This window comes from Taudactylus pleione, unplaced genomic scaffold (assembly GCF_031769625.1).
Source record: "Taudactylus pleione unplaced genomic scaffold, aTauple2 ptg000488l, whole genome shotgun sequence".
Lineage (NCBI taxonomy): Eukaryota > Metazoa > Chordata > Amphibia > Anura > Myobatrachidae > Taudactylus > Taudactylus pleione.
Genome location: NW_028284890.1, coordinates 1,095,000 through 1,117,794, shown reverse-complemented (window position 1 = coordinate 1,117,794; position 22,795 = coordinate 1,095,000). Strand labels below are relative to the sequence as shown.

Genomic DNA, 22,795 nt, shown 5'->3' with positions numbered 1-22,795 from the left:
ATGTGTGTATACAAGAGGGGAGTAGAGTAATGAGGAGGCAATGTGTACAGAGGGGTGACATACAGGGAGAGTGAGGGGTGTAATAGCCTTAGAGAAGATACCATGGAGTGATATAGGAAAAAGCTCATGTGTGTATATAAGAGGGGAGTAGAGTAATGAGGAGGCAATGTGTACAGAGGGGTGATATACAGGGAGAGTGAGGGGTGTAATAGCCTTAGAGAAGATACCATGGAGTGATATAAGAAAAAGCTCATATGTGTATATAAGAGGGGAGTAGAGTAATGAGGAGGCAATGTGTACAGAGGGGTGATATACAGGGAGAGTGACAGATGTAATAGCCTTAGAGAAGATACCATGGAGTGATATAGGAAAAAGCTCATGTGTGTATATAAGAGGGGAGTAGAGTAATGAGGAGGCAATGTATACAGGGAGAGTGACAGATGTAATAGCCTTAGAGAAGATACCATGGAGTGATATAGGAAAAAGCTCATGTGTGTATATAAGAGGGGAGTAGAGTAATGAGGAGGCAATGTGTACAGAGCGGCGAGATACAGGGAGAGTGATGGGTGTAATAGCCTTAGAGAAGATACCATGGAGTGATATAGGAAAAGCTCATGTGTGTTTATAAGAGGGGAGTAATGAGGAGGGAATGTATACAGAGGGGTGATATACAGGGAGAGTGATGGATGTAATATCATTAGAGAAGATACCATTGAGCGATATAAAAAAAACCAAATTTTTAACAAATGTTTTTTTTCTATTAAAAGGTGAAATTTGTAGGACAGGACATAAACAAATGTCAGGTTTGAATACGAAATTGCCTGGTCACATATGGTGATCAATGTTTGTTACACTGTTTTTATTTCACTTGTTTAGAAAACACACTTAGTTATTGCATGCTTTGTGTATTACCACAGTTAGTTGCCCCCTCAGCTAGTTGCCCCCTAAGACTGATTGGTAAGATATAGTCTGGCTGATAAGACTACATCTGAGCCAATTGGTCAGTGGAATGAAATGCAGAGTGATGAGAGGACATACATAGCACTGTGTGTGTGTGAGTATATAACAGGCAGTGTGCTACTATAATCTATGCTTCACTGATCCCCATCACACACAGGTAATGACAATTACAGTAACTCATTACATCACATATGTATAACATCAGATGGAAGATGTGATGTTCTCCACGATGGACTGACATTGGGTATTTGTCACCACATGGATCTCTTAGCTAGAGTACAAGGAGGCTGAGGATTACTTGCTTTTGATTAGCAACACAAAATACAACTTTCCCTCCCTGTTCCCTTCAGTTGTCCATGACTGTGTGATATATACTTTCCTTTTATTAAGGTTGATTGTTATGTGAAAAAAAGTAGCAATGTTTGTGCACTGATGGCGCTGTGTATTGTCCATTCTACTATTACTGGTACTCAAAACGGAATCAGTGTGTAATACTTAATCCCGACAGCAATAGCCCGGCAGAGGTGATAATCCTGATCGTTCATTAAGATAAATAACGCTATCCTAACCCCCTCCTAACCTTCCTTAGGCGCTCCTAACCCCCCCTCTAAGTGCCTAAACCTATCCCCCAACTTCCCCGCAGCCTACCCCTAAGTCTCCCGGGGGGGGGGGGTTGTCCCCATGGGAGCCCCTAACCTAACCCTCCCTCCCACGGCTGTCCGTGCCTGGCTTACCTTCGATCAGTATGCCGGGCATCGGGCTCCCGGCGAAGGTAAAATGACAGCTGTCGGGATTTCGACACCTGTCATTGGAGCCTAGCCGGGATTAGACAGTCGGGATGGCGACGGTCGGCATTTAGACCATCAGCATCCACAACTTCATACCCTCAAACACAATAAATTAGCCAAAAGATTTTAAGCATTTGAATTGCTTAAAGTATTGTGTTTTATGTCTATCAGCTCGTTTTTTTTATGTATTATTTGATGTGTAACAAGATTTGATTTCTGTGTAAAACATTTCCCACACTCAGAGCATGGAAATGGTTTCTCACCTGTGTGATTTCTCTGATGTCTTACATATAAATCAAATCTTGTAAAACATTTCCCACAGTCAGAGCAAGGAAATGGTTTATCACTTATGTGTCGTCTCTGATGTCTAAGTAGACTTGATTTTCTTGTAAAACATACTCCACACTCAGAGCATGGAAATGGTTTCTCACCTGTGTGACTTCTCTGATGTATAACAAGAACTGATTTTCTGGTAAAACATTTCCCACACTCAGAGCATGGAAATGGTTTCTCACCTGTGTGACTTCTCTGATGTATAACAAGAACTGATTTTCTGGTAAAACATTTCCCACACTCAGAGCATGGAAATGGTTTCTCACCTGTGTGATTTCTCTGATGTCTTACAAGATTTGATTTATGTGTAAAACATTTCCCATAGTCAGAGCAAGGAAATTGTTTCTCACTTGTGTTACATCTCTGATGTCTAAGTAGACTTGATTTTCTTGTAAAACATTTTCCACACTCAGAGCATGGAAATGGTTTCTCATCTGTTTGACATATTTGATGTCTAACAAGATATCTTTTGTCTCTGAAACATTTCCCACAATCAGAGCATGGAAACGGTTTCTCACCTGTGTGACGTCTCAGATGTATAACAACAGATGATTTATAGACGAAACATTTCCCACACTCGGGGCATGAAAATGGTTTCTCACCTGTGTGACATCTCTGATGTATAACAAGATGTGATTTATGTTTAAAACATTTCCCACACTCAGAGCATGGAAATGGTTTCTCACCTGTGTGACATCTCTGATGTGTAACAAGATCTGATTTGTGTGTAAAACATTTCCCACACCTAGAACACGGAAACGGTTTCTCACCTGTGTGACTTCTCTGATGTGTGACGAGAGCTGATTTATAGATGAAACATTTTCCACACTCAGAGCATGTATGGTGCTTTGCACTGGTCTTAGTTGGTTGGTCATTAATGACTTTTGTGTTCTGTTGGGGATCTATGGAACAGGAATACATTTTATCTACTGCATGAGCTATAATAGGTGTACCACTATCTGGGGTATCAGGAGAACATTCCCCATAATAAGAGGGATCAGATGACACATGTGCACTGTGAGGTGCTGGATGTATAATTGTGGTGTTAGGGTTTTGTCCTAGAGAATCTCGGGTGTTGTTGTGACCTTCTATGTCACCATCTGTAGATAAGATGTGATGTCCCTCTGAGATCTTCCTTCTGTTACATCCATCTGCTGGGAATAAATTAAATATATGAAAAAAGTATTGTTTCTCTGTAACATGGATAGTTTTCCAATAGAGACTACGGTGACAGGTCCCCAAATTAGTAACAAATGGGGAAGTTCCGTTGTGTCATGGTACAATGTATAACGGTCACATATTATGCTATGTTATAGCTATCACAGGGGTTACATGTTTATTCTAATACAAAACATAAAGACAATTGTTGTCGGCATTGGAGTCACCACTACAAACCTGGGTACATCTAGCAATCCAAGCACAAGGACTTCAGCAAAACATTTAAGCTTACAGCCCAGTATCAAGGTTCCTGCAAGTATCTATATTGTATATACATCAAACACCATTAGACTGCTGGTAACATGTGCTCACCTCCCAGATCCAGAGGCTAACGCCTAAACAAGCATAGGCTAGTGAGCCACACACAAAACAGCCTCATATCGGCATGATTGACAGCATTCAGGACTTTAGGCACAATTTTCAAACAAAATAAAACAGGCCAGTCCTGGATGTTACCCATACGTTACATGGTACCAGCCGCGTGGCAATAGGTTTTTGTTTCACAATTAGCTTCTGTAGCTGAGAGACAAGAAAGATGTAACTACAAGTCAGTGGTGTATGAAGGATCAGTCATAGAGTAACTAGCAGAATATTAGGAACTCCTGATGCCGGATTACAAGCTTAAATGTTTTGACCAAAATATGAACAAATCCCTATACTGTCCTTTCAGTGTTCGCAAATACGCGCTATAGAACGTATTTTACCCGCTATTGAGCAATGGGGACTCACTTTTAACAAGTAGCCGGGTCCCCGGGGACGCGTTGTGCTGTGGCCAATCCCTGACAGCTGGCTGCAGCACAGCGCGTCCCCCTGAGAAAGACACAATGCTGTCTGTTATTGGCTGCTGCTGCTGTGGAAAGCCATGCTGGGATCAAGTGTCTGATCCCAGCATCGGCACAGCATCCGTGCCGGGCGCTGGGATAGTGTTTGTTCCCAGCGCCGGGTAAGCCACCATGGCAGGTACCTGGTGAAGGGGCCGCCTGGTCCCTTCCACCAGCGTCAGTGGTAAAGTGGCGGCGGGAGAAGCTTGGCTCCAGGCGCAAGCTAAGCGGAGCTCGCTGCCCAGAAGCGGCGGTTGTTTGGCACTGGCCACAAGCCAAACACGGCTCGCGGTCCAGCAGCCAATCGGAGGCAGAAGCGACGAGCCAATCGCGGTGTCTTGAATCAGACGCCGCTGAGAGGGAAAGTTCAGTCCGGTGGTGGAGGGGAGGAGTGAAGACCTTCCGAAGACAAGAGAAGAGCGGCGCGGCAACAGTTCCGGCGGCCACGCAAGAGGCCAGAAGACGGCGTGATCAAGGAGGAAGAAAGGAAGAGGCGGTGCCGCTGGCCAGGATGGGCCAACGGCAGAAGACTGAAGCTGAGGACTGAAGCCTCTTCCACCTTATGGGTAGGCGGCCTTCGGCCACCGTTATTTACCCCCTTCCCTAGACCACCAGGGTTGTCGGGCACTAGGCCCGTGGAATAATTTCAGGCAATAGGCCTGTAGGTATATAGGTGGGCACAAGGCCTGGGCTACATAGGGGTCATTAGGCCCAATTGAAGGTGTGAGTGACGCCAATACTGGGGGCAATGCATAGGGGGGATTACTACTGAGGGCAATGCACAGAGGGACTACTAGGGGCAATGCATAGGGGGACTACTAGGGGTAATGCATACGGGGATTACTACTAGGGGCAATGCATAGGGGGATTACTACTAGGGATAAAGCATAGCGGGATTACTACTAGGGGTAATGTATTAGGGTATTGCTACTGGGGGCAATGCATAAGGGGACTACTAGGGATAATGCATGAGGGTATTACTACTGGGGCAATGCATAGGGGGATTACTACTGGGGACAATGCATAGGTGGACTACTAGGGATAATGAATGGGGGTATTACTACTGGGGCAATACATAGGGGGATTACTACTGGGGGCAATGCATAGGGGGACTACTAGGGGTAATGCGTAGGGGGATTACTACTAGGGGCAATGCATAGGGGGATTACTACTAAGGATAAAGCATAGGGGGATTATTACTAGGGGTAATGCATAGGGGGATTCCTACTTGGGGCAATGCATAGGGGGTCTACTGGGGGCAATGCATAGGGAGTCAATTACTAGGGACAATGCATGGGGGGGACTACTACTGGGGCAATGCATAGTGGGACTAAAGGGCATTAATGTGTGGCATAATGTGTAAAGGCCAGGCATGGCTGTGTGGCATCATTTGTAAGGTCTATTACTGCATGGCATAATGTGTAAAGACGGGGCATTAATGTGTGGCATAATGTTTAAAAATCGGGCATTAATGTGCGGCATAATGTGTAAAGACCGGGCACTGCTGTGCGGCATAATGTGTAAAGGGCATTAATGTGCGGCATAATGTGTAAAGGCCGGGCATGGCTGTGTGGCATCATTTGTAAGGGGTTAGGGGAGGTCTGAGAGGCATATGGGGAGCTCTAAAGCATAAATTATGATGGGACCTAGAAATGGTCAGGTAGGACCCCATTTTTTTTTTAAAGTGGAGGGTCCCTGGGACCCACATATTTTGTCAACACCGCGATCACTGCCTTTGCTGGATACACAGATTGTGAGTGGAGGTGACAAGCCCCAAAGTGTCAGATGTTCCTCCAGGTGACTGTAGAATTATTTTGGGCTTACTTTAATACTCCTAGGGACTGTCAGCAACCGCCTGTTACTGACTCCCCCCAATGCCTCCTGGGTGGTGCTGGCTAATTGCCACTGATCTCTCACTGTGGACCAGTTGGCACATGGTAGCTGGCAGAGGGACTGAGCTTGGAGACACTGGGCTCAAACCAGAACAGCTGGAAGTAGTGTTTGGTGCTTCTCTGGTAGTCACAGGATACGAGCAGATGCAGGTGTCTGGGGCAATTGGATATTTATTGCTCATAGGATTTGTCTATACAAAGACAGTTACTCCAAAGCATAGAAGGTGTTACACAGGTTCTCTCCTCTCAGATAGTCAGAGCGTATACACCTTACAGAGCTACATCGGTTCTTTACATACAGATAATGTATATATCACAGCAGGGATCCAGCCCAAACTCTACATCAGTTATCACATCAGGAAACCAAAATTAAATAGAATTTCAATTTCACAGTAACAGGTTAATTACATTCCTCCTGTGATAAGCCTGACACTTATTACAGTATATTTAGTCATTATGAAGGAATACAAAATTATTGTGACTTAAACATGACGTGTTACATGATTGGTCTCCTTAGTACGGAAGGCATGAACAGGAAACTCCAATATGCATGAAGACCAAAAGACAAAGGCGTCATTAGGCCAAATGGACAATATGGGTAACACAGGTGCGGACATGTTTGTGTTAATAATTTACTTGCGCTGGAGATTGCTTTGAGCCATCACTGGAGAGTATATCTCATATACTTTAGATATAGGGTCTCATTCAGACCCAGTCGCAAGCGCTGAGCGCTCGCAACCGGGTTGATGTTTTACTACTGGGCATGCGCACGTCGGTACCGACTAGCGTCGGGCGCTCCATCGCTATGGGTCTCGCACCAAACGATGGAGAGTGACAGCTCGCCCCGTTTGGGAGGCGGGCCGAGGGGGGGTGGCTGAGCAAACGGATGCGTTCCTCAAGGAACACCTGACCGTTTGTGGGCGGCCCCACTGACATCACCAGTGATGTCAGTGGGGAGCTTCCTGCTCGATCAGAGCAGGAAGCTCCCTGGGGCTTGCGGATGCCGAGACCCAACCTTAGGATCTCGTCGCATGCCCCGATGGTCGTGATGGTCTTGACCATTGCGACCATTAACCTGGTCGCTCGCTAGAGCTGTGGGTGGTAACCCACAGCTCAGCTAGCGACCAGGAGGCCGCACTAAAAAATGCAAGCGGCCACCCTCAGAGCGATCACTTGCATCAAGCGCCCGACTCTGAATGAGGGCCATAATGTGTTCTGATAACCTAGACCAGGCCTGGCCAACCTGCGGCTCTGCAGCTGCTGTGAAACTACAAGTCCCAGCATGCCCTGCTGTAGTTTGGCTATAAGGAAATGCTAAAACTGTGGCAGGGCATGCTGGGATGTGTAGTTACACAACAGCTGGAGGGCCACAGGTTGGCCAGGCCTGTACTAGACCATGAAAGCTGAAGGCACGTGACCAAGACACTGCTGCCTCTAGGCTTACAGGAAAGATGCGCAATATCCATGGGATGTACAGAAAGAGAAGCTGGAAATGCACAGACGTCGCCATTTTGGGGAATATTTACATGAATAACAAGAGATATGGTAAGAACTTACCTTTGTTATCTCTGTTTCTATGAAGTCCATAGGGTCCACAGGGTTGACCTTGGGGGTATAGGATGGGAACCAAATCCGGGCACCACGCAGTTAAAGCTTTTAGCTCCCAGGATGCACTTGGGTCCACTCTCCCTATAACCCCACCCCCCAGCCAGAGGCACCTCAGTTTGTAAGTAGCCAAAGGCCGAAGGAGGAGAGAAAAAGAGAGAGAAAACTGGAACACTCAATAACCATACTCACAGAAATGGGAGATGGAAAACCGGTGACCAGCCACACAGCCCATACGAAGCCAGGTGCGTCAGGGCGGGCGCCCTGTGGACCCTATGGACTTCGTAGAAACAGAGATAACAAAGGTAAGTTCTTACCATATCTCTTGTTTTCTACTTCAGTCTCAAAGCAGTTCAACCAAGGGTGGGGACGCTCCTGTGCTGAGAGGAGAATCCGTCGCCAAAAAGGAAGCATCCTGAGAGGCAAAGGAAACCAATGCCTAGAACCTTAAAAAGGCGTGGTCACCTAGTAAGGCAAAACAGCGAGGCGCCACAGCGGGCCGCCCTCGAGGGTTACATGGCCCGAGAAAACAAGCCTCAACAGAAAGGCCTACCCATGGGTAGGCCCCTGAGGAAGACATACAAGGCCATCGAGCCAACATTTGGCTATAGGCCGGCCATCCTTTCCTGTGAAAACCAGAAATCGCAGACCACCAATAAGGGGTCCGATTTCCGTAAGGACCTTGAACGGATCACATAAATCCCAAGAGGCCGGACCACAGTCAATGAGGCCACACCAGCCGAGAGGACTGGGGACTGAATGGCCGTACCATAAGTTCCAGAATATGGTACCTAAAAACCACTTTAAAAAGAAACACAGGGCGGAGCAACTCACACCCTGACATGATGCCCTCCAGAAGAGGGAACCACATGAGAACGCTCCCAATTCAGACACTCTCCTGGTTGATATAAACACCCTGAGAGAAAGAGAGAGCCTAAGCAATAGACCATGTAATGGCTATCACAACCAGCGGTTCCATTGACTGTCCCCGGAGGGAACGAAGAACCACTACTAACTCCCAAGGAGTCCCTAGGGAGGACAAAAGGAGGCATAATCCAGAAAACACTCCAAAGGATGAACTGGATACCAGAGTGGAGCAATTCCATATCTTAACCCTACTGACAGTGTAGGGATCCGCACTGTCAGGAAGGCCAGGCCGAGGGAGAAACCCAAGCCAGCCGGAAGGAATGCCAGAATATCTGGAAATCCTGGACACCGGAGGATTGTATCAACAGGTACAATACCATAAGAATTATGGCTGCCACAGTTTGTTTGTAGGTCCCAGCAAAAGCTGATCTATGTGCTCTAATCATTCCAACGATGACAAAGCCAGGGAAGCCGTAAGACCACTGTAGGGACGCAGTCAAAGACAAACGACCCAGGTCCTTGGCAAAACCAAGGACCCTGAGACAACAGGTCCGGGCAGTGAAGCATCAGGAATGGAGTATCGATGGAGAGAATCCGAAAATCCAAGTACCCCTGACATCTGGGGCAGTCAGGAGCCACCAGCAGGAAAGCATCTCCGTCTTGATTGAAACACTTCCCTCGAGGAAGAAGGGAGACCGGAGAACACAGGTACGCAAAGTGGAAGGACCACTTCACCGACAAAGAGTCACTGAAAGTTGCTTCAGAATCCCGAGAGCTGGACTGTAACACCATAGTGTGATAAAGTCAGAAGGCCATGAGGGCCACCTCAGGGGCCCCCCCTGCTCACCAGGAGATGAAACCTCTCTTGGGGAAGAGACTAGTCCCCGGGATGCACGTCGTGACGACTGAGGACTCCCGCTTCCCAATGGAGAGCTCCTGAAATGAACGCTGCCAAGATGGTCGGGAGGAGACCCTCGGACTATGTCCGAATGTGTGACATACCTGTCATTGCCACCCAACCAACAGTGTTGCTAAAAAGGAAGCCACTGTCCTGACCCTGTCGGACTGAACCTTTTCAAGTTCACCGGGAAACAAGAGTTATGCCAGAGTGAAGGCCCAAGACAGGCTAAAGGTCCAACAAGTTAATTGACAGGGTAGAATCGACAGACGTCCAACTGCACTGAAATGGATGCGAACCAGACACTGTCCATAGCAAAGAATACCCTGGACGAGATGGCCATAGCCACCCGGAAAGGGACCGACTTGCCTCCGGAGAGAGCACATCGTTCGAACAGTGATCTGACAGAAAAAACTCGTTCCATCTGGAGATAAGCCAATTATGGAAAGGCCTGGAATGGAACTGAGCCCATTCCACCCTTCCAAAGGCAGACACTGAATATTTGATCATGCATCCCAGAGTGTAAAGACATATGTCGACTGCGTAGACATCCATGGACTCCTAATGGAAGAGTGGAGACTCCGTCTTACGCCAGAAGAATTCTCAGATTCTGAGAATCCAGCAGGGCTCCTAGATGAAGAATACCCAGAGAGGGAGGACTTATTCCCCGTTGATTAAACGTCTGCACCCTGAAGAAGCCACGGTCATCCTGATCTGGCAGTAAAGTACCCCGGTGATCCTGCTAAGAGCAGGAGACCGTCCAGGTACAGGAGCATTGGGATATACTGAACAGGAGAACTGTCAGAAAATCCAAAACGCTGGTAAACCCCTGTGGGGCTGAGGACAGTCCCAAGAGGCAGAGCCCGAAAAATTGTAAGTGTTGCTGTGATATAGCAAACCTCAGTCCATGCTGAGGAAAGGTCTCTGTAAGTACCCGTAAGCAGGCGTCCTGTATATCCAGTGATACCATAAAGTCCCCAGGTTCCAAACATAGTATGATGGAGCATAGGGATTGCCTCCTGAGCCCAGGTAGCTTTAGGAACTGGTTCAGGGAATTGAGACAGAGAATAGGCCAAAGAGAACCATTCAGCCACACCAGAAAGAAAGCAGAACAACCAGTCCCTCGCTGAGAAAGTGGGGATGGCCTCATCAGCTCCACTGACCGCAACAACTGTATAGCTTTCTGGATTTGTAAGGCCCTGTTCGGGTCTGAATAAGGGCCCGCGTACCATCACATGTAAAGAGGCCGCCTGAGCAAAGAGAGGGCGTATCCTCCTACCCACGTAGCCGCGGCAACCTGACACTAGTACCAGGCTAACTGAGAAATTCGCTATCTCCCAGTGGGAGGCCTGTCACGTCAGGCTGAAGATATATCCGTAGGTTCAGAAGCAGGATCGGCTGGCAGTCCAGGCCTGCTCGGGACTGGATATGTCGGCCCTTGTAGAGGCCGACAGTCTACGAAGAAACAGACCTTTACAGCTGACCCAGAGGACACAAAGACTTAACAGACTTAGTCTGAGGCCTTGTAGTGGGCATAGCTGAAGGCGGTAAACTGGTCGTTAGTAATACTGCCAATGTTACTACAATCTTGTCAAGGTCAGGACCAAACAAGATCTACCCTATAGATGGTATCTGCACCTCTGCATTCCCAGAGCGTAGCCATAGGGTATGACGGAGGATACAGTCGCAACCGGAACTCTGAAAGTTAGGAGACTGGTATCCAATATAGGCATTTCCACCTATGACAACTGCATATATTACGTGAGCGACCAAATACATTTGAACCCCAGACGTTTTGGAAGGGAAAAAACATTACAAATGCATCAGCTCAGTATGCAATAGTATTAACCAACCATGCTATAGCCATGGTAGGATGGGTAACAACCCCTGAAAGCGAGTATACTGATTTCAGGTAGAGTTACCACCTATGGATCCGAAGAATCCGACCACGCCGGAATGGGAGGCATAGTAACATCTGTAATGAGATGAGTAACACGCCCATCCACCCCAGGAGGGTCTCGTGATGACCCTCAGGGAATTTGGGACAGGAGGCCAAACGCTGTTGTAATACCTCGTATCTGGCAACAGCCAGAGTCCCGCCATGCGATCCAACCGCTAGTCAGCAACAGGGAACCCGAAGGCACGTAAGACGGAGGGTGTATGATACAGGTGCAGGTCAACATTCACTCTAACCAGAATGGACCTGCTACCAGCCCTAAAGCAGGGATAATAAAACCTGAAATAGGCTTCCCCCCGTGTAAGAGGGAAAGAGCCCAAAACAGTATCCAGTACACGGCAGAGCCAACTGGGAAGTAACCACAGGGCGCCAACCACGCCAATTTGCGTTTCATAGAAAACGACATCCACCCAGGGTGGCTGTGTTAATCCCTGCAAGGGGAATGACAGACTATTGTGGCACCAGGGGGAATTCATATACTTGGAAAAACCCCTGCAGGGAGCGGTAGTCTGTGTCACAGGGGAAGAGTGCAAGAAACTGCGAGATACCCTGAGATGAAGAGGGCAGTATGGTGAAGTAACCCCCAGGTGAGGTACAACAATGGGGCCCGCCCGGCGATCCGCAATTGAGAGGATCCCAAGAAAACAAACCGCCCAAAGGGGTCGTGTAAGGGGCTCGGCACCAGATGGCGCCGCATACAGAACCCTTTATGAGTCAAATCCTCCGCACTAACACCTGCAGCACATGACTTGCAGGATAGTAAAAATGGCTGCAGTATAACGCTCTATCTCCTGGTCAGACATATCTGACCAATCTTGGCGGAAATATCAAGCAGCAATATACTGGTCCTGACTGATGCCAAAATTAGCTGCAGGGACACATTTTCAGCGTATGCAACACACAGTTCCATCGAAAATATGGCAACGTGCAGCACGCAACAGTATGTGACAAACCTCACAAATATTAACAAGTATATAAATGTGAGGCCTCAGAACCACCCTAAGTACAGCTGTATTAGGGCAGATAAAGAAAAGGGATAGATATATATTGACAGGTGAGATAATAAAGTACAGACAGTCAGCACTAGCATAAGTCACATACCATGCAGATATATACATATATATATACATAAACATGTCATATAATATACTGCACTATGTCACTGCATTCAACTGCCCAGATTCAGTGTCTGGGAAGGCTACAGCGCTGTGTACACTGACCTGATGGTGCGGTACGCAGGGGGACTGGACTCACTGCCATCTCCGAAGCTCTGCTGCTGCACATAGAAAATGGCCACCTGGAGACCTCAGAAGAAGCGTAGCCCGCGGAGGAAGCAGCTCAGCGACGCCAGACTATAATACTGAAAGGCGAGCTGAGCTGAGGGGAGGAGCCGCTGTAACAGGGAAGGCTTGCTCCCCTGGCCGGCTATTAACCCCAGGGAAGCCGGCTCCCTGCGCCGATCGTTAAGTCCCTGGTGGTCTAGTGGACACACGGGGTATGGGGGGCCCGCCGCCACTGCCGGCGCCTCCGGTCTGTCCCCAGAGACCGGAGGCACAGGACTGCATTTGAAATGCGCAGATCACCGCAAGCGGTGATCCGCGACCTTACATGCTCCCCGTGGATTCGCAAGCAGTCCTGGGCGCCCACAGAGTCCGGCTAGTACAGACTCTGGGGTCCCGCTGAGATCCCCAGATCTGTACTGGCGTCTCAGCGCCAGCGGGGTGACGGAGCGGCAGGTTAGACGTCCTATGGACAGTCCAACGCTGCCGCTCTGAAGAGTCCAAAGTTGGAAAAAACTTTGTCCCTAAAAAATAAAAATAAAATAAGCTTAGGGGCTGCTAATCAGCTCCCCCTGCACTAACGGTGACCCGACTCCGGCCGGGCACCAACTTAAACTGAGGTGCCTCTGGCTTGGGGGTGGGGTTATAGGGAGAGTGGACCCAAGTGCATCCTGGGAGCTAAAAGCTTTAACTGCGTGGTGCCCGGATTTGGTTCCCAACCTATATCCCAAGGTCAACCCTGTGGACCCCCTATGGACCCTGAAATAGATAGGGGCTGATGGCTCCTGATGTATGAAATACACCAGAGAGTGTGGGGAGGAGACTGGTCAGATCTCTGGGCTGGTAACACACAGTGACATGAATTGAGGGGGAGAGCAGGAGTATAATAGGGGCTGATGGCTCCTGATGTATGAGATACACCAGAGAGTGCAGGGAGGAGACTGGTCAGATCTCTGGGCTGGTAACACACAGTGACATGATGTGAGGGGGGAGAGCAGGAGTATAATAGAGGCTGATGGCTCCTGATGTATGAGATACACCAGAGAGTGCAGGGAGGAGACTGGTCAGATCTCTGGGCTGGTAACACACAGTGACATGATGTGAGTGGGAGAGCAGGAGTATAATAGGGGCTGATGGCTGCTGATGTATGAGATACACCAGAGAGTGTGGGGAGGAGACTGGTCAGATCTCTGGGCTGGTATCACACAGTGACATAATGTGAGGAGGAGAGCAGTATAATAGGGGCTGATGGCTCCTGACTCCACCACTGGACAGATACATTTCCCTGATTAGTTTGTACTGTTGTAGTGATTGAGTAAGTGTTTATTACTCACCTGTGCTGATATCTGTAGGGATTTCCTCCTCCTTACACTGCTGATCACCCCTCACATACGTTTCTTCTTCTCTCTCTATATCTTCTACCTTCATATCAGTCACATACGTCTCTTCTTCTCCCTCTATATCTTCTGCCTTCATATCAGTCACATACGTTTCTTCTTCTCCCTCTATATCTTCTGCCTTCATATCAGTCACATACGTCTCTTCTTCTCCCTCTATATCTTCTGCCTTCATATCAGTCACATACGTCTCTTCTTCTCCCTCTATATCTTCTGCCTTCATATCAGTCACATACGTCTCTTCTTCTCCCTCTGTATCTTCTGCCTTCATATCAGTCACATACGTCTCTTCTCCCTCTATATCTTCTGCCTTCATATCAGTCACATACGGCTCTTCTTCTCCCTCTATATCTTCTGCCTTTATATTAGCCAGACTTTCACCTTAAGAAACCCACAAATCAATAAAATAACAATTTAGAAATGTCAGATTTCATTAAATCACACTAATTAGAAGAATTCTGGTTAATAAGACACACACAGCTTCCTACAGATCCTATAAAGACACTTTGGTATATTGGTGAGACCCTAAATCCCACCTACCTGATGCTCCTGTGGGGTCCTGTGATTCTCCTCTGTACAATCCTGTGAATAAAGAGGACGGGGACATCTCTCTGGAGTATTTCTGTTACTGAGTCCATCTGTAGGAAACACACAGTGACTGAGGGCCTGATTCAGAGTGAGAAAGAGCATGTAACTGTGAACCAGGACAAACCATGTTGCAATGCAAGGGGTGCAAATACATACATTATTTTGCATTTAGGGTAAATACTGGCTGCTTTTGCATGTAGCCCACATATACTGCACAGCTTTACTTTTACACTGCAATTTAGACGTCAGTTTGGACACCTCCCTTCCAACTCTAAATCTCACTGCTCATTATACATCTGCCGCACCTGCAGTGCAGCATGGTTTCACCAAGATTGTCAGTTACATGCTAATTCTCACTCTATTCCCAAAGCTGAATCAGGCCCTGAGTACATTGTATATATGTGATTATCAGGTGATGGGTGTATATAGGAGGCCCCCATACCTGCTCTCCCCTGTACAATAAATTACAGTCTCGTCTTACCCAGTGATGTGAGGGGCCGGTGATTCTCCATTATCACGTCCTTGTACAGACCCCTGTCATCCTCTATATACTCCTCCTCCTGCATGGAGACATAGACAGTGACATCCTGACACCTTATAGGAACCTGACACACAATGATACAGTCATCACCCAGACACATCCCCTGGTGTTACTGTACAATGTCCCATTCCCAGCAGTCACTTCTACAGTCATCACCCAGACACATTCCCTGGTGTTACTGTATAATGTCCCATTCCCAGCAGTCACCTCTCCAGTCATCACCCAGACACATCCCATGGTGTCACTTTATAATGTCCCATTCCCAGCAGTCACCTATCCAGTCATCACCCAGACACATCCACTGGTGTTACTGTATAATGTCCCATTCCCAGAAATCACAGCTCCAGTCATCACCCAGACACATCCCCTGGTGTTACTGTATAATGTCCCATTCCCAGCAGTCAACTCTCCAGTCATCACCCAGACACATCCCCTGGTGTTACTGTATAATGTCCCAATCCCAGCAGTCACCTCTCCAGTCATCACCCAGACACATCCCCTGGTGTTACTGTATAATGTCCCATTCCCAACAGTCACCTCTCCAGTCATCACCCAGACACATCTCCTGGTGTTACTGTATAATGTCCCATTCCCAGCAGTCACCTCTCCAGTCATCACCCAGACACATCCCCTGGTGTCCGTATAATGTCCCATTCCCAGCAGTCACCTCTCCAGTCATCACCCAGACACATCCCCTGGTGTTACAGTATAATGTCCCATTCCCAGCAGTCACCACCCAGACACATCCCCTGGTGTTACTGTATAATGTCCCATTCCCAGCAGTCACCTCTCCAGTCACCACCCAGACACATCCCCTGGTGTTACTGTATAATGTCCCATTCCCAGCAGTCACCTCTCCAGTCATCACCCAGACACATCCCCTGGTGTCTGTATAATGTCCCATTCCCAGCAGTCACCACCCAGAAACATCCCCTGGTGTCACTGTATAATGTCCCATTCCCAGGAGTCACCTCTCCAGTCATCATCCAGACACATCTCCTGTATAATGTCCCATTCCCAGCAGTCACATCTCCAGTCATCACCCAGACACATCCCCTGGTGTCACTGTATAATGTCCCATTCCCAGCAGTCACCTCTCCAGTCATCACCAAGACACATCCCCTGGTGTCACTGTATAATGTCCCATTCCCAGCAGTCACCTCTCCAGTCATCACCCAGACACATCCCCTGGTGTCACTGTATAATGTCCCATTCCCAGCAGTCTCCTCTCCAGTCATCACCCAGACACATCCCCTGGTGTCACTGTATAATGTCCCATTCCCAGCAGTCACCTCTCCAGTCATCACCCAGACACATCCCCTGGTGTCACTGTATAATGTCCCCTTCCCAGCAGTCACCTCTCCAGTCATCACCCAGACACATCCTCCGGTGTTACTGTATAATGTCCCATTCCCAACAGTCACCTCTCCAGTTATCACCCAGACACATCCCCTGGTCAGTGGCGTAAGTTCATCCGAGAAGCCCGGAGGCAAGTTATAATTTGGTGCCCCCCCTTGTCATACCCGCTGACACTCTAATATAGAAATGTGCATGCAGATAGGCTACAGATAGACAAAGGCAGCAGCTGATGGTCTGACATGGAGCTTTCCACTAGTGTATGATGGCTTCTCAGGTACTGGGAAGGGGTGCCATGTATTGGGCGGCCGTGACGGTACACTCCGGGTATATAATTACAGCCCTAAGTGGGGTGAATATGTTGTGGACAATGAAGGAGGTGCCCCCTTCAGAGCTGGAGCCCGGCGGCAGGCGCCTCCATTGTCTCCCACAGTTCTGCCCCTGCCCCTGGTGTTACTGTATAATGTCCCATTCCCAGCAATCACCTCTCCAGTCAGCAGGTGAATGTTATTGTTGATGAGTTCCAGCATCTTCTGGTCATTGTGTCTCTCATGTATCAGTGAGTGAGGTGGAGGCACCATGATGGGGCTCTGGGTCCTGCTCAGTCCTCCTGTCACATGGGGACGGTTGCTGGGAGTCTCATGCTCACCGGATGTCTTCTTCACTACTGTGTAATCCTGTGTATTGGGGGAGACATCAATGAGACAGTCATTTAAACTCCACCTAAATGGGGCTGTTTATTTAGATGATCACTTTGCATAATATACAAAAAGACTATTTCACTAAAGCAAATATTATAGCAATCTCCTATATACAGAAAAATGTAGAGTATATAGTATCTCCTGCAGCTCCAACATCTTTGTGTCACTGACAGAAAGAAAACAACATATAATTCCCAACTCCAGTGAGGACTCTGGGACTGATACTAATATCGGAGACCAGCTCCCTGTTGCTTGCTTAATAATATAGATATAAGTGATGTCACTGTGACACTCCCAGATCCTCCTCACCTCCCCAGTCATGTCCCTGTATTATTACTATAGATATAAGTGATGTCAATGTGATACTCCCAGATCCTCCTCACCTCCCCAGTCATGTCTCTGTATTATTACTATAGATATAAGTGACGTCACTGTGACATTCCCAGATCCTCCCACCTCCCCAGTCATGTCCCTGTATTATTACTATAGATGTAAGTGATGTCACTGTGATACTACTCCAGATCCCCTCACCTCCCCAGTCATGTCCCTGTATTATTACTATAGATATAAGTGATGTCACTGTGACACTCCCAGATCCCCTCACCTCCCCAGTCATGTCCCTGTATTATTACTATAGATATAAGTGATGTCACTGTGACACTCCCAGATCCTCTCACCTCCCCAGTCATGTCCCTGTATTATTACTATAGATATAAGTGATGTCACTGTGACACTCCCAGATTCTCTCACCTCCCCAGTCATGTCCCTGTATTATTACTATAGATATGTGATGTCACTGTGACACTCCCAGATCCCCTCACCTCCCCAGTCATGTCCCTGTATTATTACTATAGATATAAGTGATGTCACTGTGACACTCCCAGATCCCCTCACCTCCCCAGTCATGTCCCTGTATTATTACTATAGATATAAGTGATGTCACTGTGACACTCCCAGATCCTCTCACCTCCCCAATCATGTCCCTGTATTATGACTATAGATATAAGTGATGTCACTGTGACACTCCCAGATCCTCTCACCTCCCCACTCATGTCCCTGTATTATTACTATAGATATAAGTGATGTCACTGTGACACCCCCAGACCCTCTCACCTCCCCAGTCAGCAGGTAGATGATCTCCAGGGTGAGATGTAAGATCCTCTCAGTCCTGTGACTTTCATCCATGTCCATTTTCAGTGAATCAGTGAGAATATAGAACGTGTGATGTGTAATAAAGACTCTGGTTCCTCACAGCAGGATTATCTAGGAATAAATAGAATACACATCACAGAGAACACACATAACACAGTCAGACATGTAACACTGAGTGACCAGTAAGTCTCCCCTTTCCCCCCAGCCATAGAGCCCTGGTCAGTGTCTGTCAGAGGTTCCTGTGACCCAGCCCCATAAGGCTCCTCAGAGGCCGTCACACAATGCTGTACTGTATAAGGTTACACCAATGCTCCTCTCCTGGCCGGGGGTCTTATTCCTCCCAGACACAGATTTGGTGAAATTTGCTCCACGTGTATCTTGTACAAACACATGAATTAGGGATGTTGGGATTTTTTACTTTTGTTTTACATTTATTCCAGAAACGGAGAAAATCTGTGACTATACTGAGGTCATACAGGTAACAGGGATGTGAGGGGAGAGTACACAGGAGAGCAGAAGGGGTGCAGATATGGGGAGAGGGGAAGTAACGTAGGAATACAGAGCACACAACAGGGGATGTAACAGCTGTACAGAGGTGTCAGTAACACAGGGGAGGGGAAGGGAACAGAAGAGGTTAGTAACACAAGGATAGGACAGCAGGCAGCCCAGGGGACACACAAAGGGTTACACAATACAGAATCCCATCAGTCACTCTGCACAAATGATGAAATGACAAATGACCGCACCTCAGATGTATGTTACATGTGTGACCAGCCTGCCGGCCGTGTGTGTGCAGCGTAGGGTGGGGTGAGACATGTCCTGGGGGATAATCAGTGACACTCTGAGGATCTGGGGACTGTCACAGCCACTGGCTGTCTCTGAGAGAGTCTCTATTGCTCAGGATAACAAGACGCCCTGACAGACAGTCTCAGCTCAGGGAGTGCAGCCCTTTATTACATGTCCTGTCTGTGTCCTTCTCACACATCCTTCCCCAGTTCCTGTTATGTATCATCTGGTATATACATACATGTTATACCTATTATGTGTTATTCCTCGACCACTCATTACTGTTATTATTACTCTGCAGCTGCTGCTATAACAGGACACCACAGCCTGCTCCCCCTGTATAGGACACCACAGGCTGCTCCCCCTGTATAGTATATCACAGGCCACTCCTCCTGTTCAATAGGACACCACAGGCCACTCCCCCTCTATAGTAGGACACCACAGGCTGCTCCCCCTGTATAGTAGGACACTACAGGTCACTCCCCAATATATAAGGACACCACAGGCCGCTCTCCCTGTATAGTAGGACACCAAAGGCTGCTCCTCCTGTATAGCAGGACACACTGCAGGCTGCTCTAGCTGTATAATAGGACACCGCAGTCCGCTCCACCTGTAAAGTAGGACACCGTAGGCCACTCCCAGTGTATAGTAGGACACCACAGGCCACTCGACCAGTATAGTAGGGCAACACAGGCCACTTCCCTGTAAAGTAGGACACCGTAGGCCACTCCCAGTGTATAGTAAGACACCACAGGCTACTCAACCAGTATAGTAGGGCAACACAGGCCACTTCCCTGTAAAGTAGGACACCACAGGCCACTCCCCCTGTATAGTAGAGTGCAACAGGCTGATCCCCCTGTATAGGAAGGCACCACAGGTTGCTCTCCCTGTAGGGTAGGACAATACATGTTGCTCCCCCTGTATAGTAGAGTGCAACAGGCAGCTTCCCCTGTATAGTAGGATACCACTGGATGCTCCCCCTGTATAGTAGGACACTACAGACTGCTCCCCCTGTATAAGACACCACAGTAGGACTCAATAGGCCGCTCTTCTTGTATAGTAGGACACAATAGGCCGCTCTTCCTGGGTAGTAGGACATCACAGTCCGCTCCCCCTGTAAAGTGTTGGACAAAACATGCCGATCCTCCTGTGCAGTAGGACAATGCAGGCTGCTACCACTGTATAGGACACCACAGGCCACTCCCCCTGTAAAGTAGGACACCACCGGCAGCTCCACCTATATAGTGTAGGATACCACAGGCCACTCCCTCTGTACAGTAAAATACCATTACCTTCTGCCGTTTGACACAGCAAGGTTGCATTTTTCGCGCTTGAATTAAAAAACTCTTCCGTCAAATCCTTTCTCCCTTATATAATAATACTACCACATATAAGTGTGTGGTGAGATCTGTTTTTCCATGCTGAAGTATCACTAAACAGTTCCCACAGCTCTTTATATTATTACAACATATCAGTCTGTGGTAACATCTGATTTAATCCTCATTATATATCACTGTAGTCCCTTATCCTTTAAATATTAATAATACAGCATTCTGACTAGGTTGTTTTAGTGGGCCAATTTCAAAGGGCAGAATGCACCCTGCCCCTTTGGCGGCGCCCTGTTGGCAAACCGCTAAAACATCATGCCAGGTGGTGACCCCACCTGCGGACTGCAGTGCCCCTCGGGTGGGAAAAATTGCGGTGCAGCGCTCAACGCTGGTGAATATTCACAGAGAAAGGAGAGCTTGGGGGCAGCCTAGCTGGGCAAATCCCCAAGAGTGATGAACAGGCCGCATCATGCCCCCTTTGCAGGCGAGCGCTTGAGTGACATACCCCTTGCCGGACCTAGAATGAACACTAATAATACCACATATCAGTGAGTGCTGGAAGCAGTTATTCCCCCTCATATATCACTATACAGTCCCATTCCCCCTATATAATAATAATACCACATATCAGTGTGTGCTGGGAGCTGTGTTATTCCCCTTCATATATCACTGTACAGTCCCCTCTCCCCTATATAATAATAATACCACATATCAGTGTGTGCTGGGAGCTGTGTTATTCCCTCATATATCACTGTATGGTCCCCTCCCCCTATATAATAATAATACTACATATCAGTGTGTGCTGGGAGCTGTATTATTCCCCCTCATATATCACTGTACAGTCCCCTCTCTCCTATATAATAATAATACCACATATCAGTGTGTGCTGGGAGCTGTGTTATTCCCCCTCATATATCACTATACAGTCCCATTCCCCCATATATACTAATAATACTACATATCAGTGTGTGCTGGGAGCTGTGTTATTCCCTCTCATATATCACTGTACAGTCCCCTCTCTCCTATATAATAATAATACCACATATCAGTGTGTGCTGGGAGCTGTGGTATTCCCCCCCATATATCACTGTACAGTCCCCTCTCCCCTAAATAATACAATATTTCAGCGTGTGCTGGGAGCTGTGTTATTTCCCCTCATATTTCACTGTACGGTCCCCTCCCCTATATAATAATAATAATAATAATACCACATATCAGTGTGTGCTGGGAGCTGTGTTATTCCTCCTCATATATCACTGTACAGTCCCCTCTCCCCTATATAATAATAATACCACATATCAGTGTGTGCTGGGAGATGTGTTATTCCCCTCATATATCACTGTACGGTCCCCTCTCCCCTATATAATAATAATACCACATATCAGTGTGTGCTGGGAGCTGTGTTATTCCCCCTCATATATCACTGTACAGTCCCCTCCCCCTATATAATAATACCACATATCAGTGTGTGCTGGGAGCTGTGTTATTCCCTCTCATATATCACTGTACAGTCCCCTCTCCCCTATATAATAATAATACCACATTTCAGTGTGTGCTGGGAGCTGTGTTATTCCCCCTCATATCACTGTACAGTCCCCTCTCTCCTATATAATAATAATACCACATATCAGTGTGTGCTTGGAGCTGTGTTATTCCCCCTCATATATCACTATACAGTCCCCTCTCCCCTATATAATAATAATAATAATAATAATAATAATACCACATATCAGTGTGTGCTGGGAGCTGTGTTATCCCCCCTCATATATCACTGTACAGTCCCCTCTCCCCTATATAATAATAATACCACATATCAGTGTGTGCTGGGAGCTGTGTTATCCCCCCTCATATATCACTGTACAGTCCCCTCTCCCCTATATAATAATATCACATATCAGTGTGTGCTGGGTGCTGTGTTATTCCCCCTCATATATCACTGTACAGTCCCCTCTCCCCTATATAATAATAATAATATAATATATACAGGACACGTTACCTGGCTCCGGCTGTCAGGAATATCTATGACAAAATGGCAGCTAAAGCCCCTGTGGCCCCGCCCCCTCTGCTCTGTGACTGGGAGACTATAAGAATATGGCAGCCGGTCACCGCACATGAGGACACCATTAGACTATACAGCTGTTACTCTAGTGATGGAGCTGTAGGAGCAGGTGGCTTCTAGTTACAGGACGTCCTTCCTACTATATGCCGCCTGATTGGCTTCTCGCTGCTGCCAATCACCGCCCTGAAGGGAATGAGAGGGCGGTCACTATGATAAGAGGGGCGGGGCAGACAGTAGCCATAGCTACAGGGAGATGAGAGGGGCGTTT

At 47.6% G+C, this 22,795-nt stretch overlaps 2 protein-coding genes across 2 annotated transcripts in view; one reads left to right on the top strand and one right to left on the bottom strand.

Annotated features, from left to right (window-relative positions):
- Nucleotides 1-22,795, top strand: part of LOC148502631 (uncharacterized) — a 72,042-nt gene that overhangs the window by 27,188 nt on the left and 22,059 nt on the right.
- LOC148502633 (uncharacterized) lies at nt 1,668-22,504 on the bottom strand. Its single transcript, XM_088449559.1, has 7 exons — nt 22,465-22,504; nt 18,316-18,465; nt 16,987-17,178; nt 15,086-15,164; nt 14,599-14,654; nt 13,954-14,164; nt 1,668-3,235 (listed from the first exon to the last, which is right to left on the bottom strand). Exons 2-7 carry the CDS (start codon nt 18,391-18,393, stop codon nt 1,875-1,877), a joined length of 1,977 nt encoding a protein of 658 aa, XP_088305685.1. The 5' UTR covers nt 18,394-18,465; nt 22,465-22,504; the 3' UTR covers nt 1,668-1,874.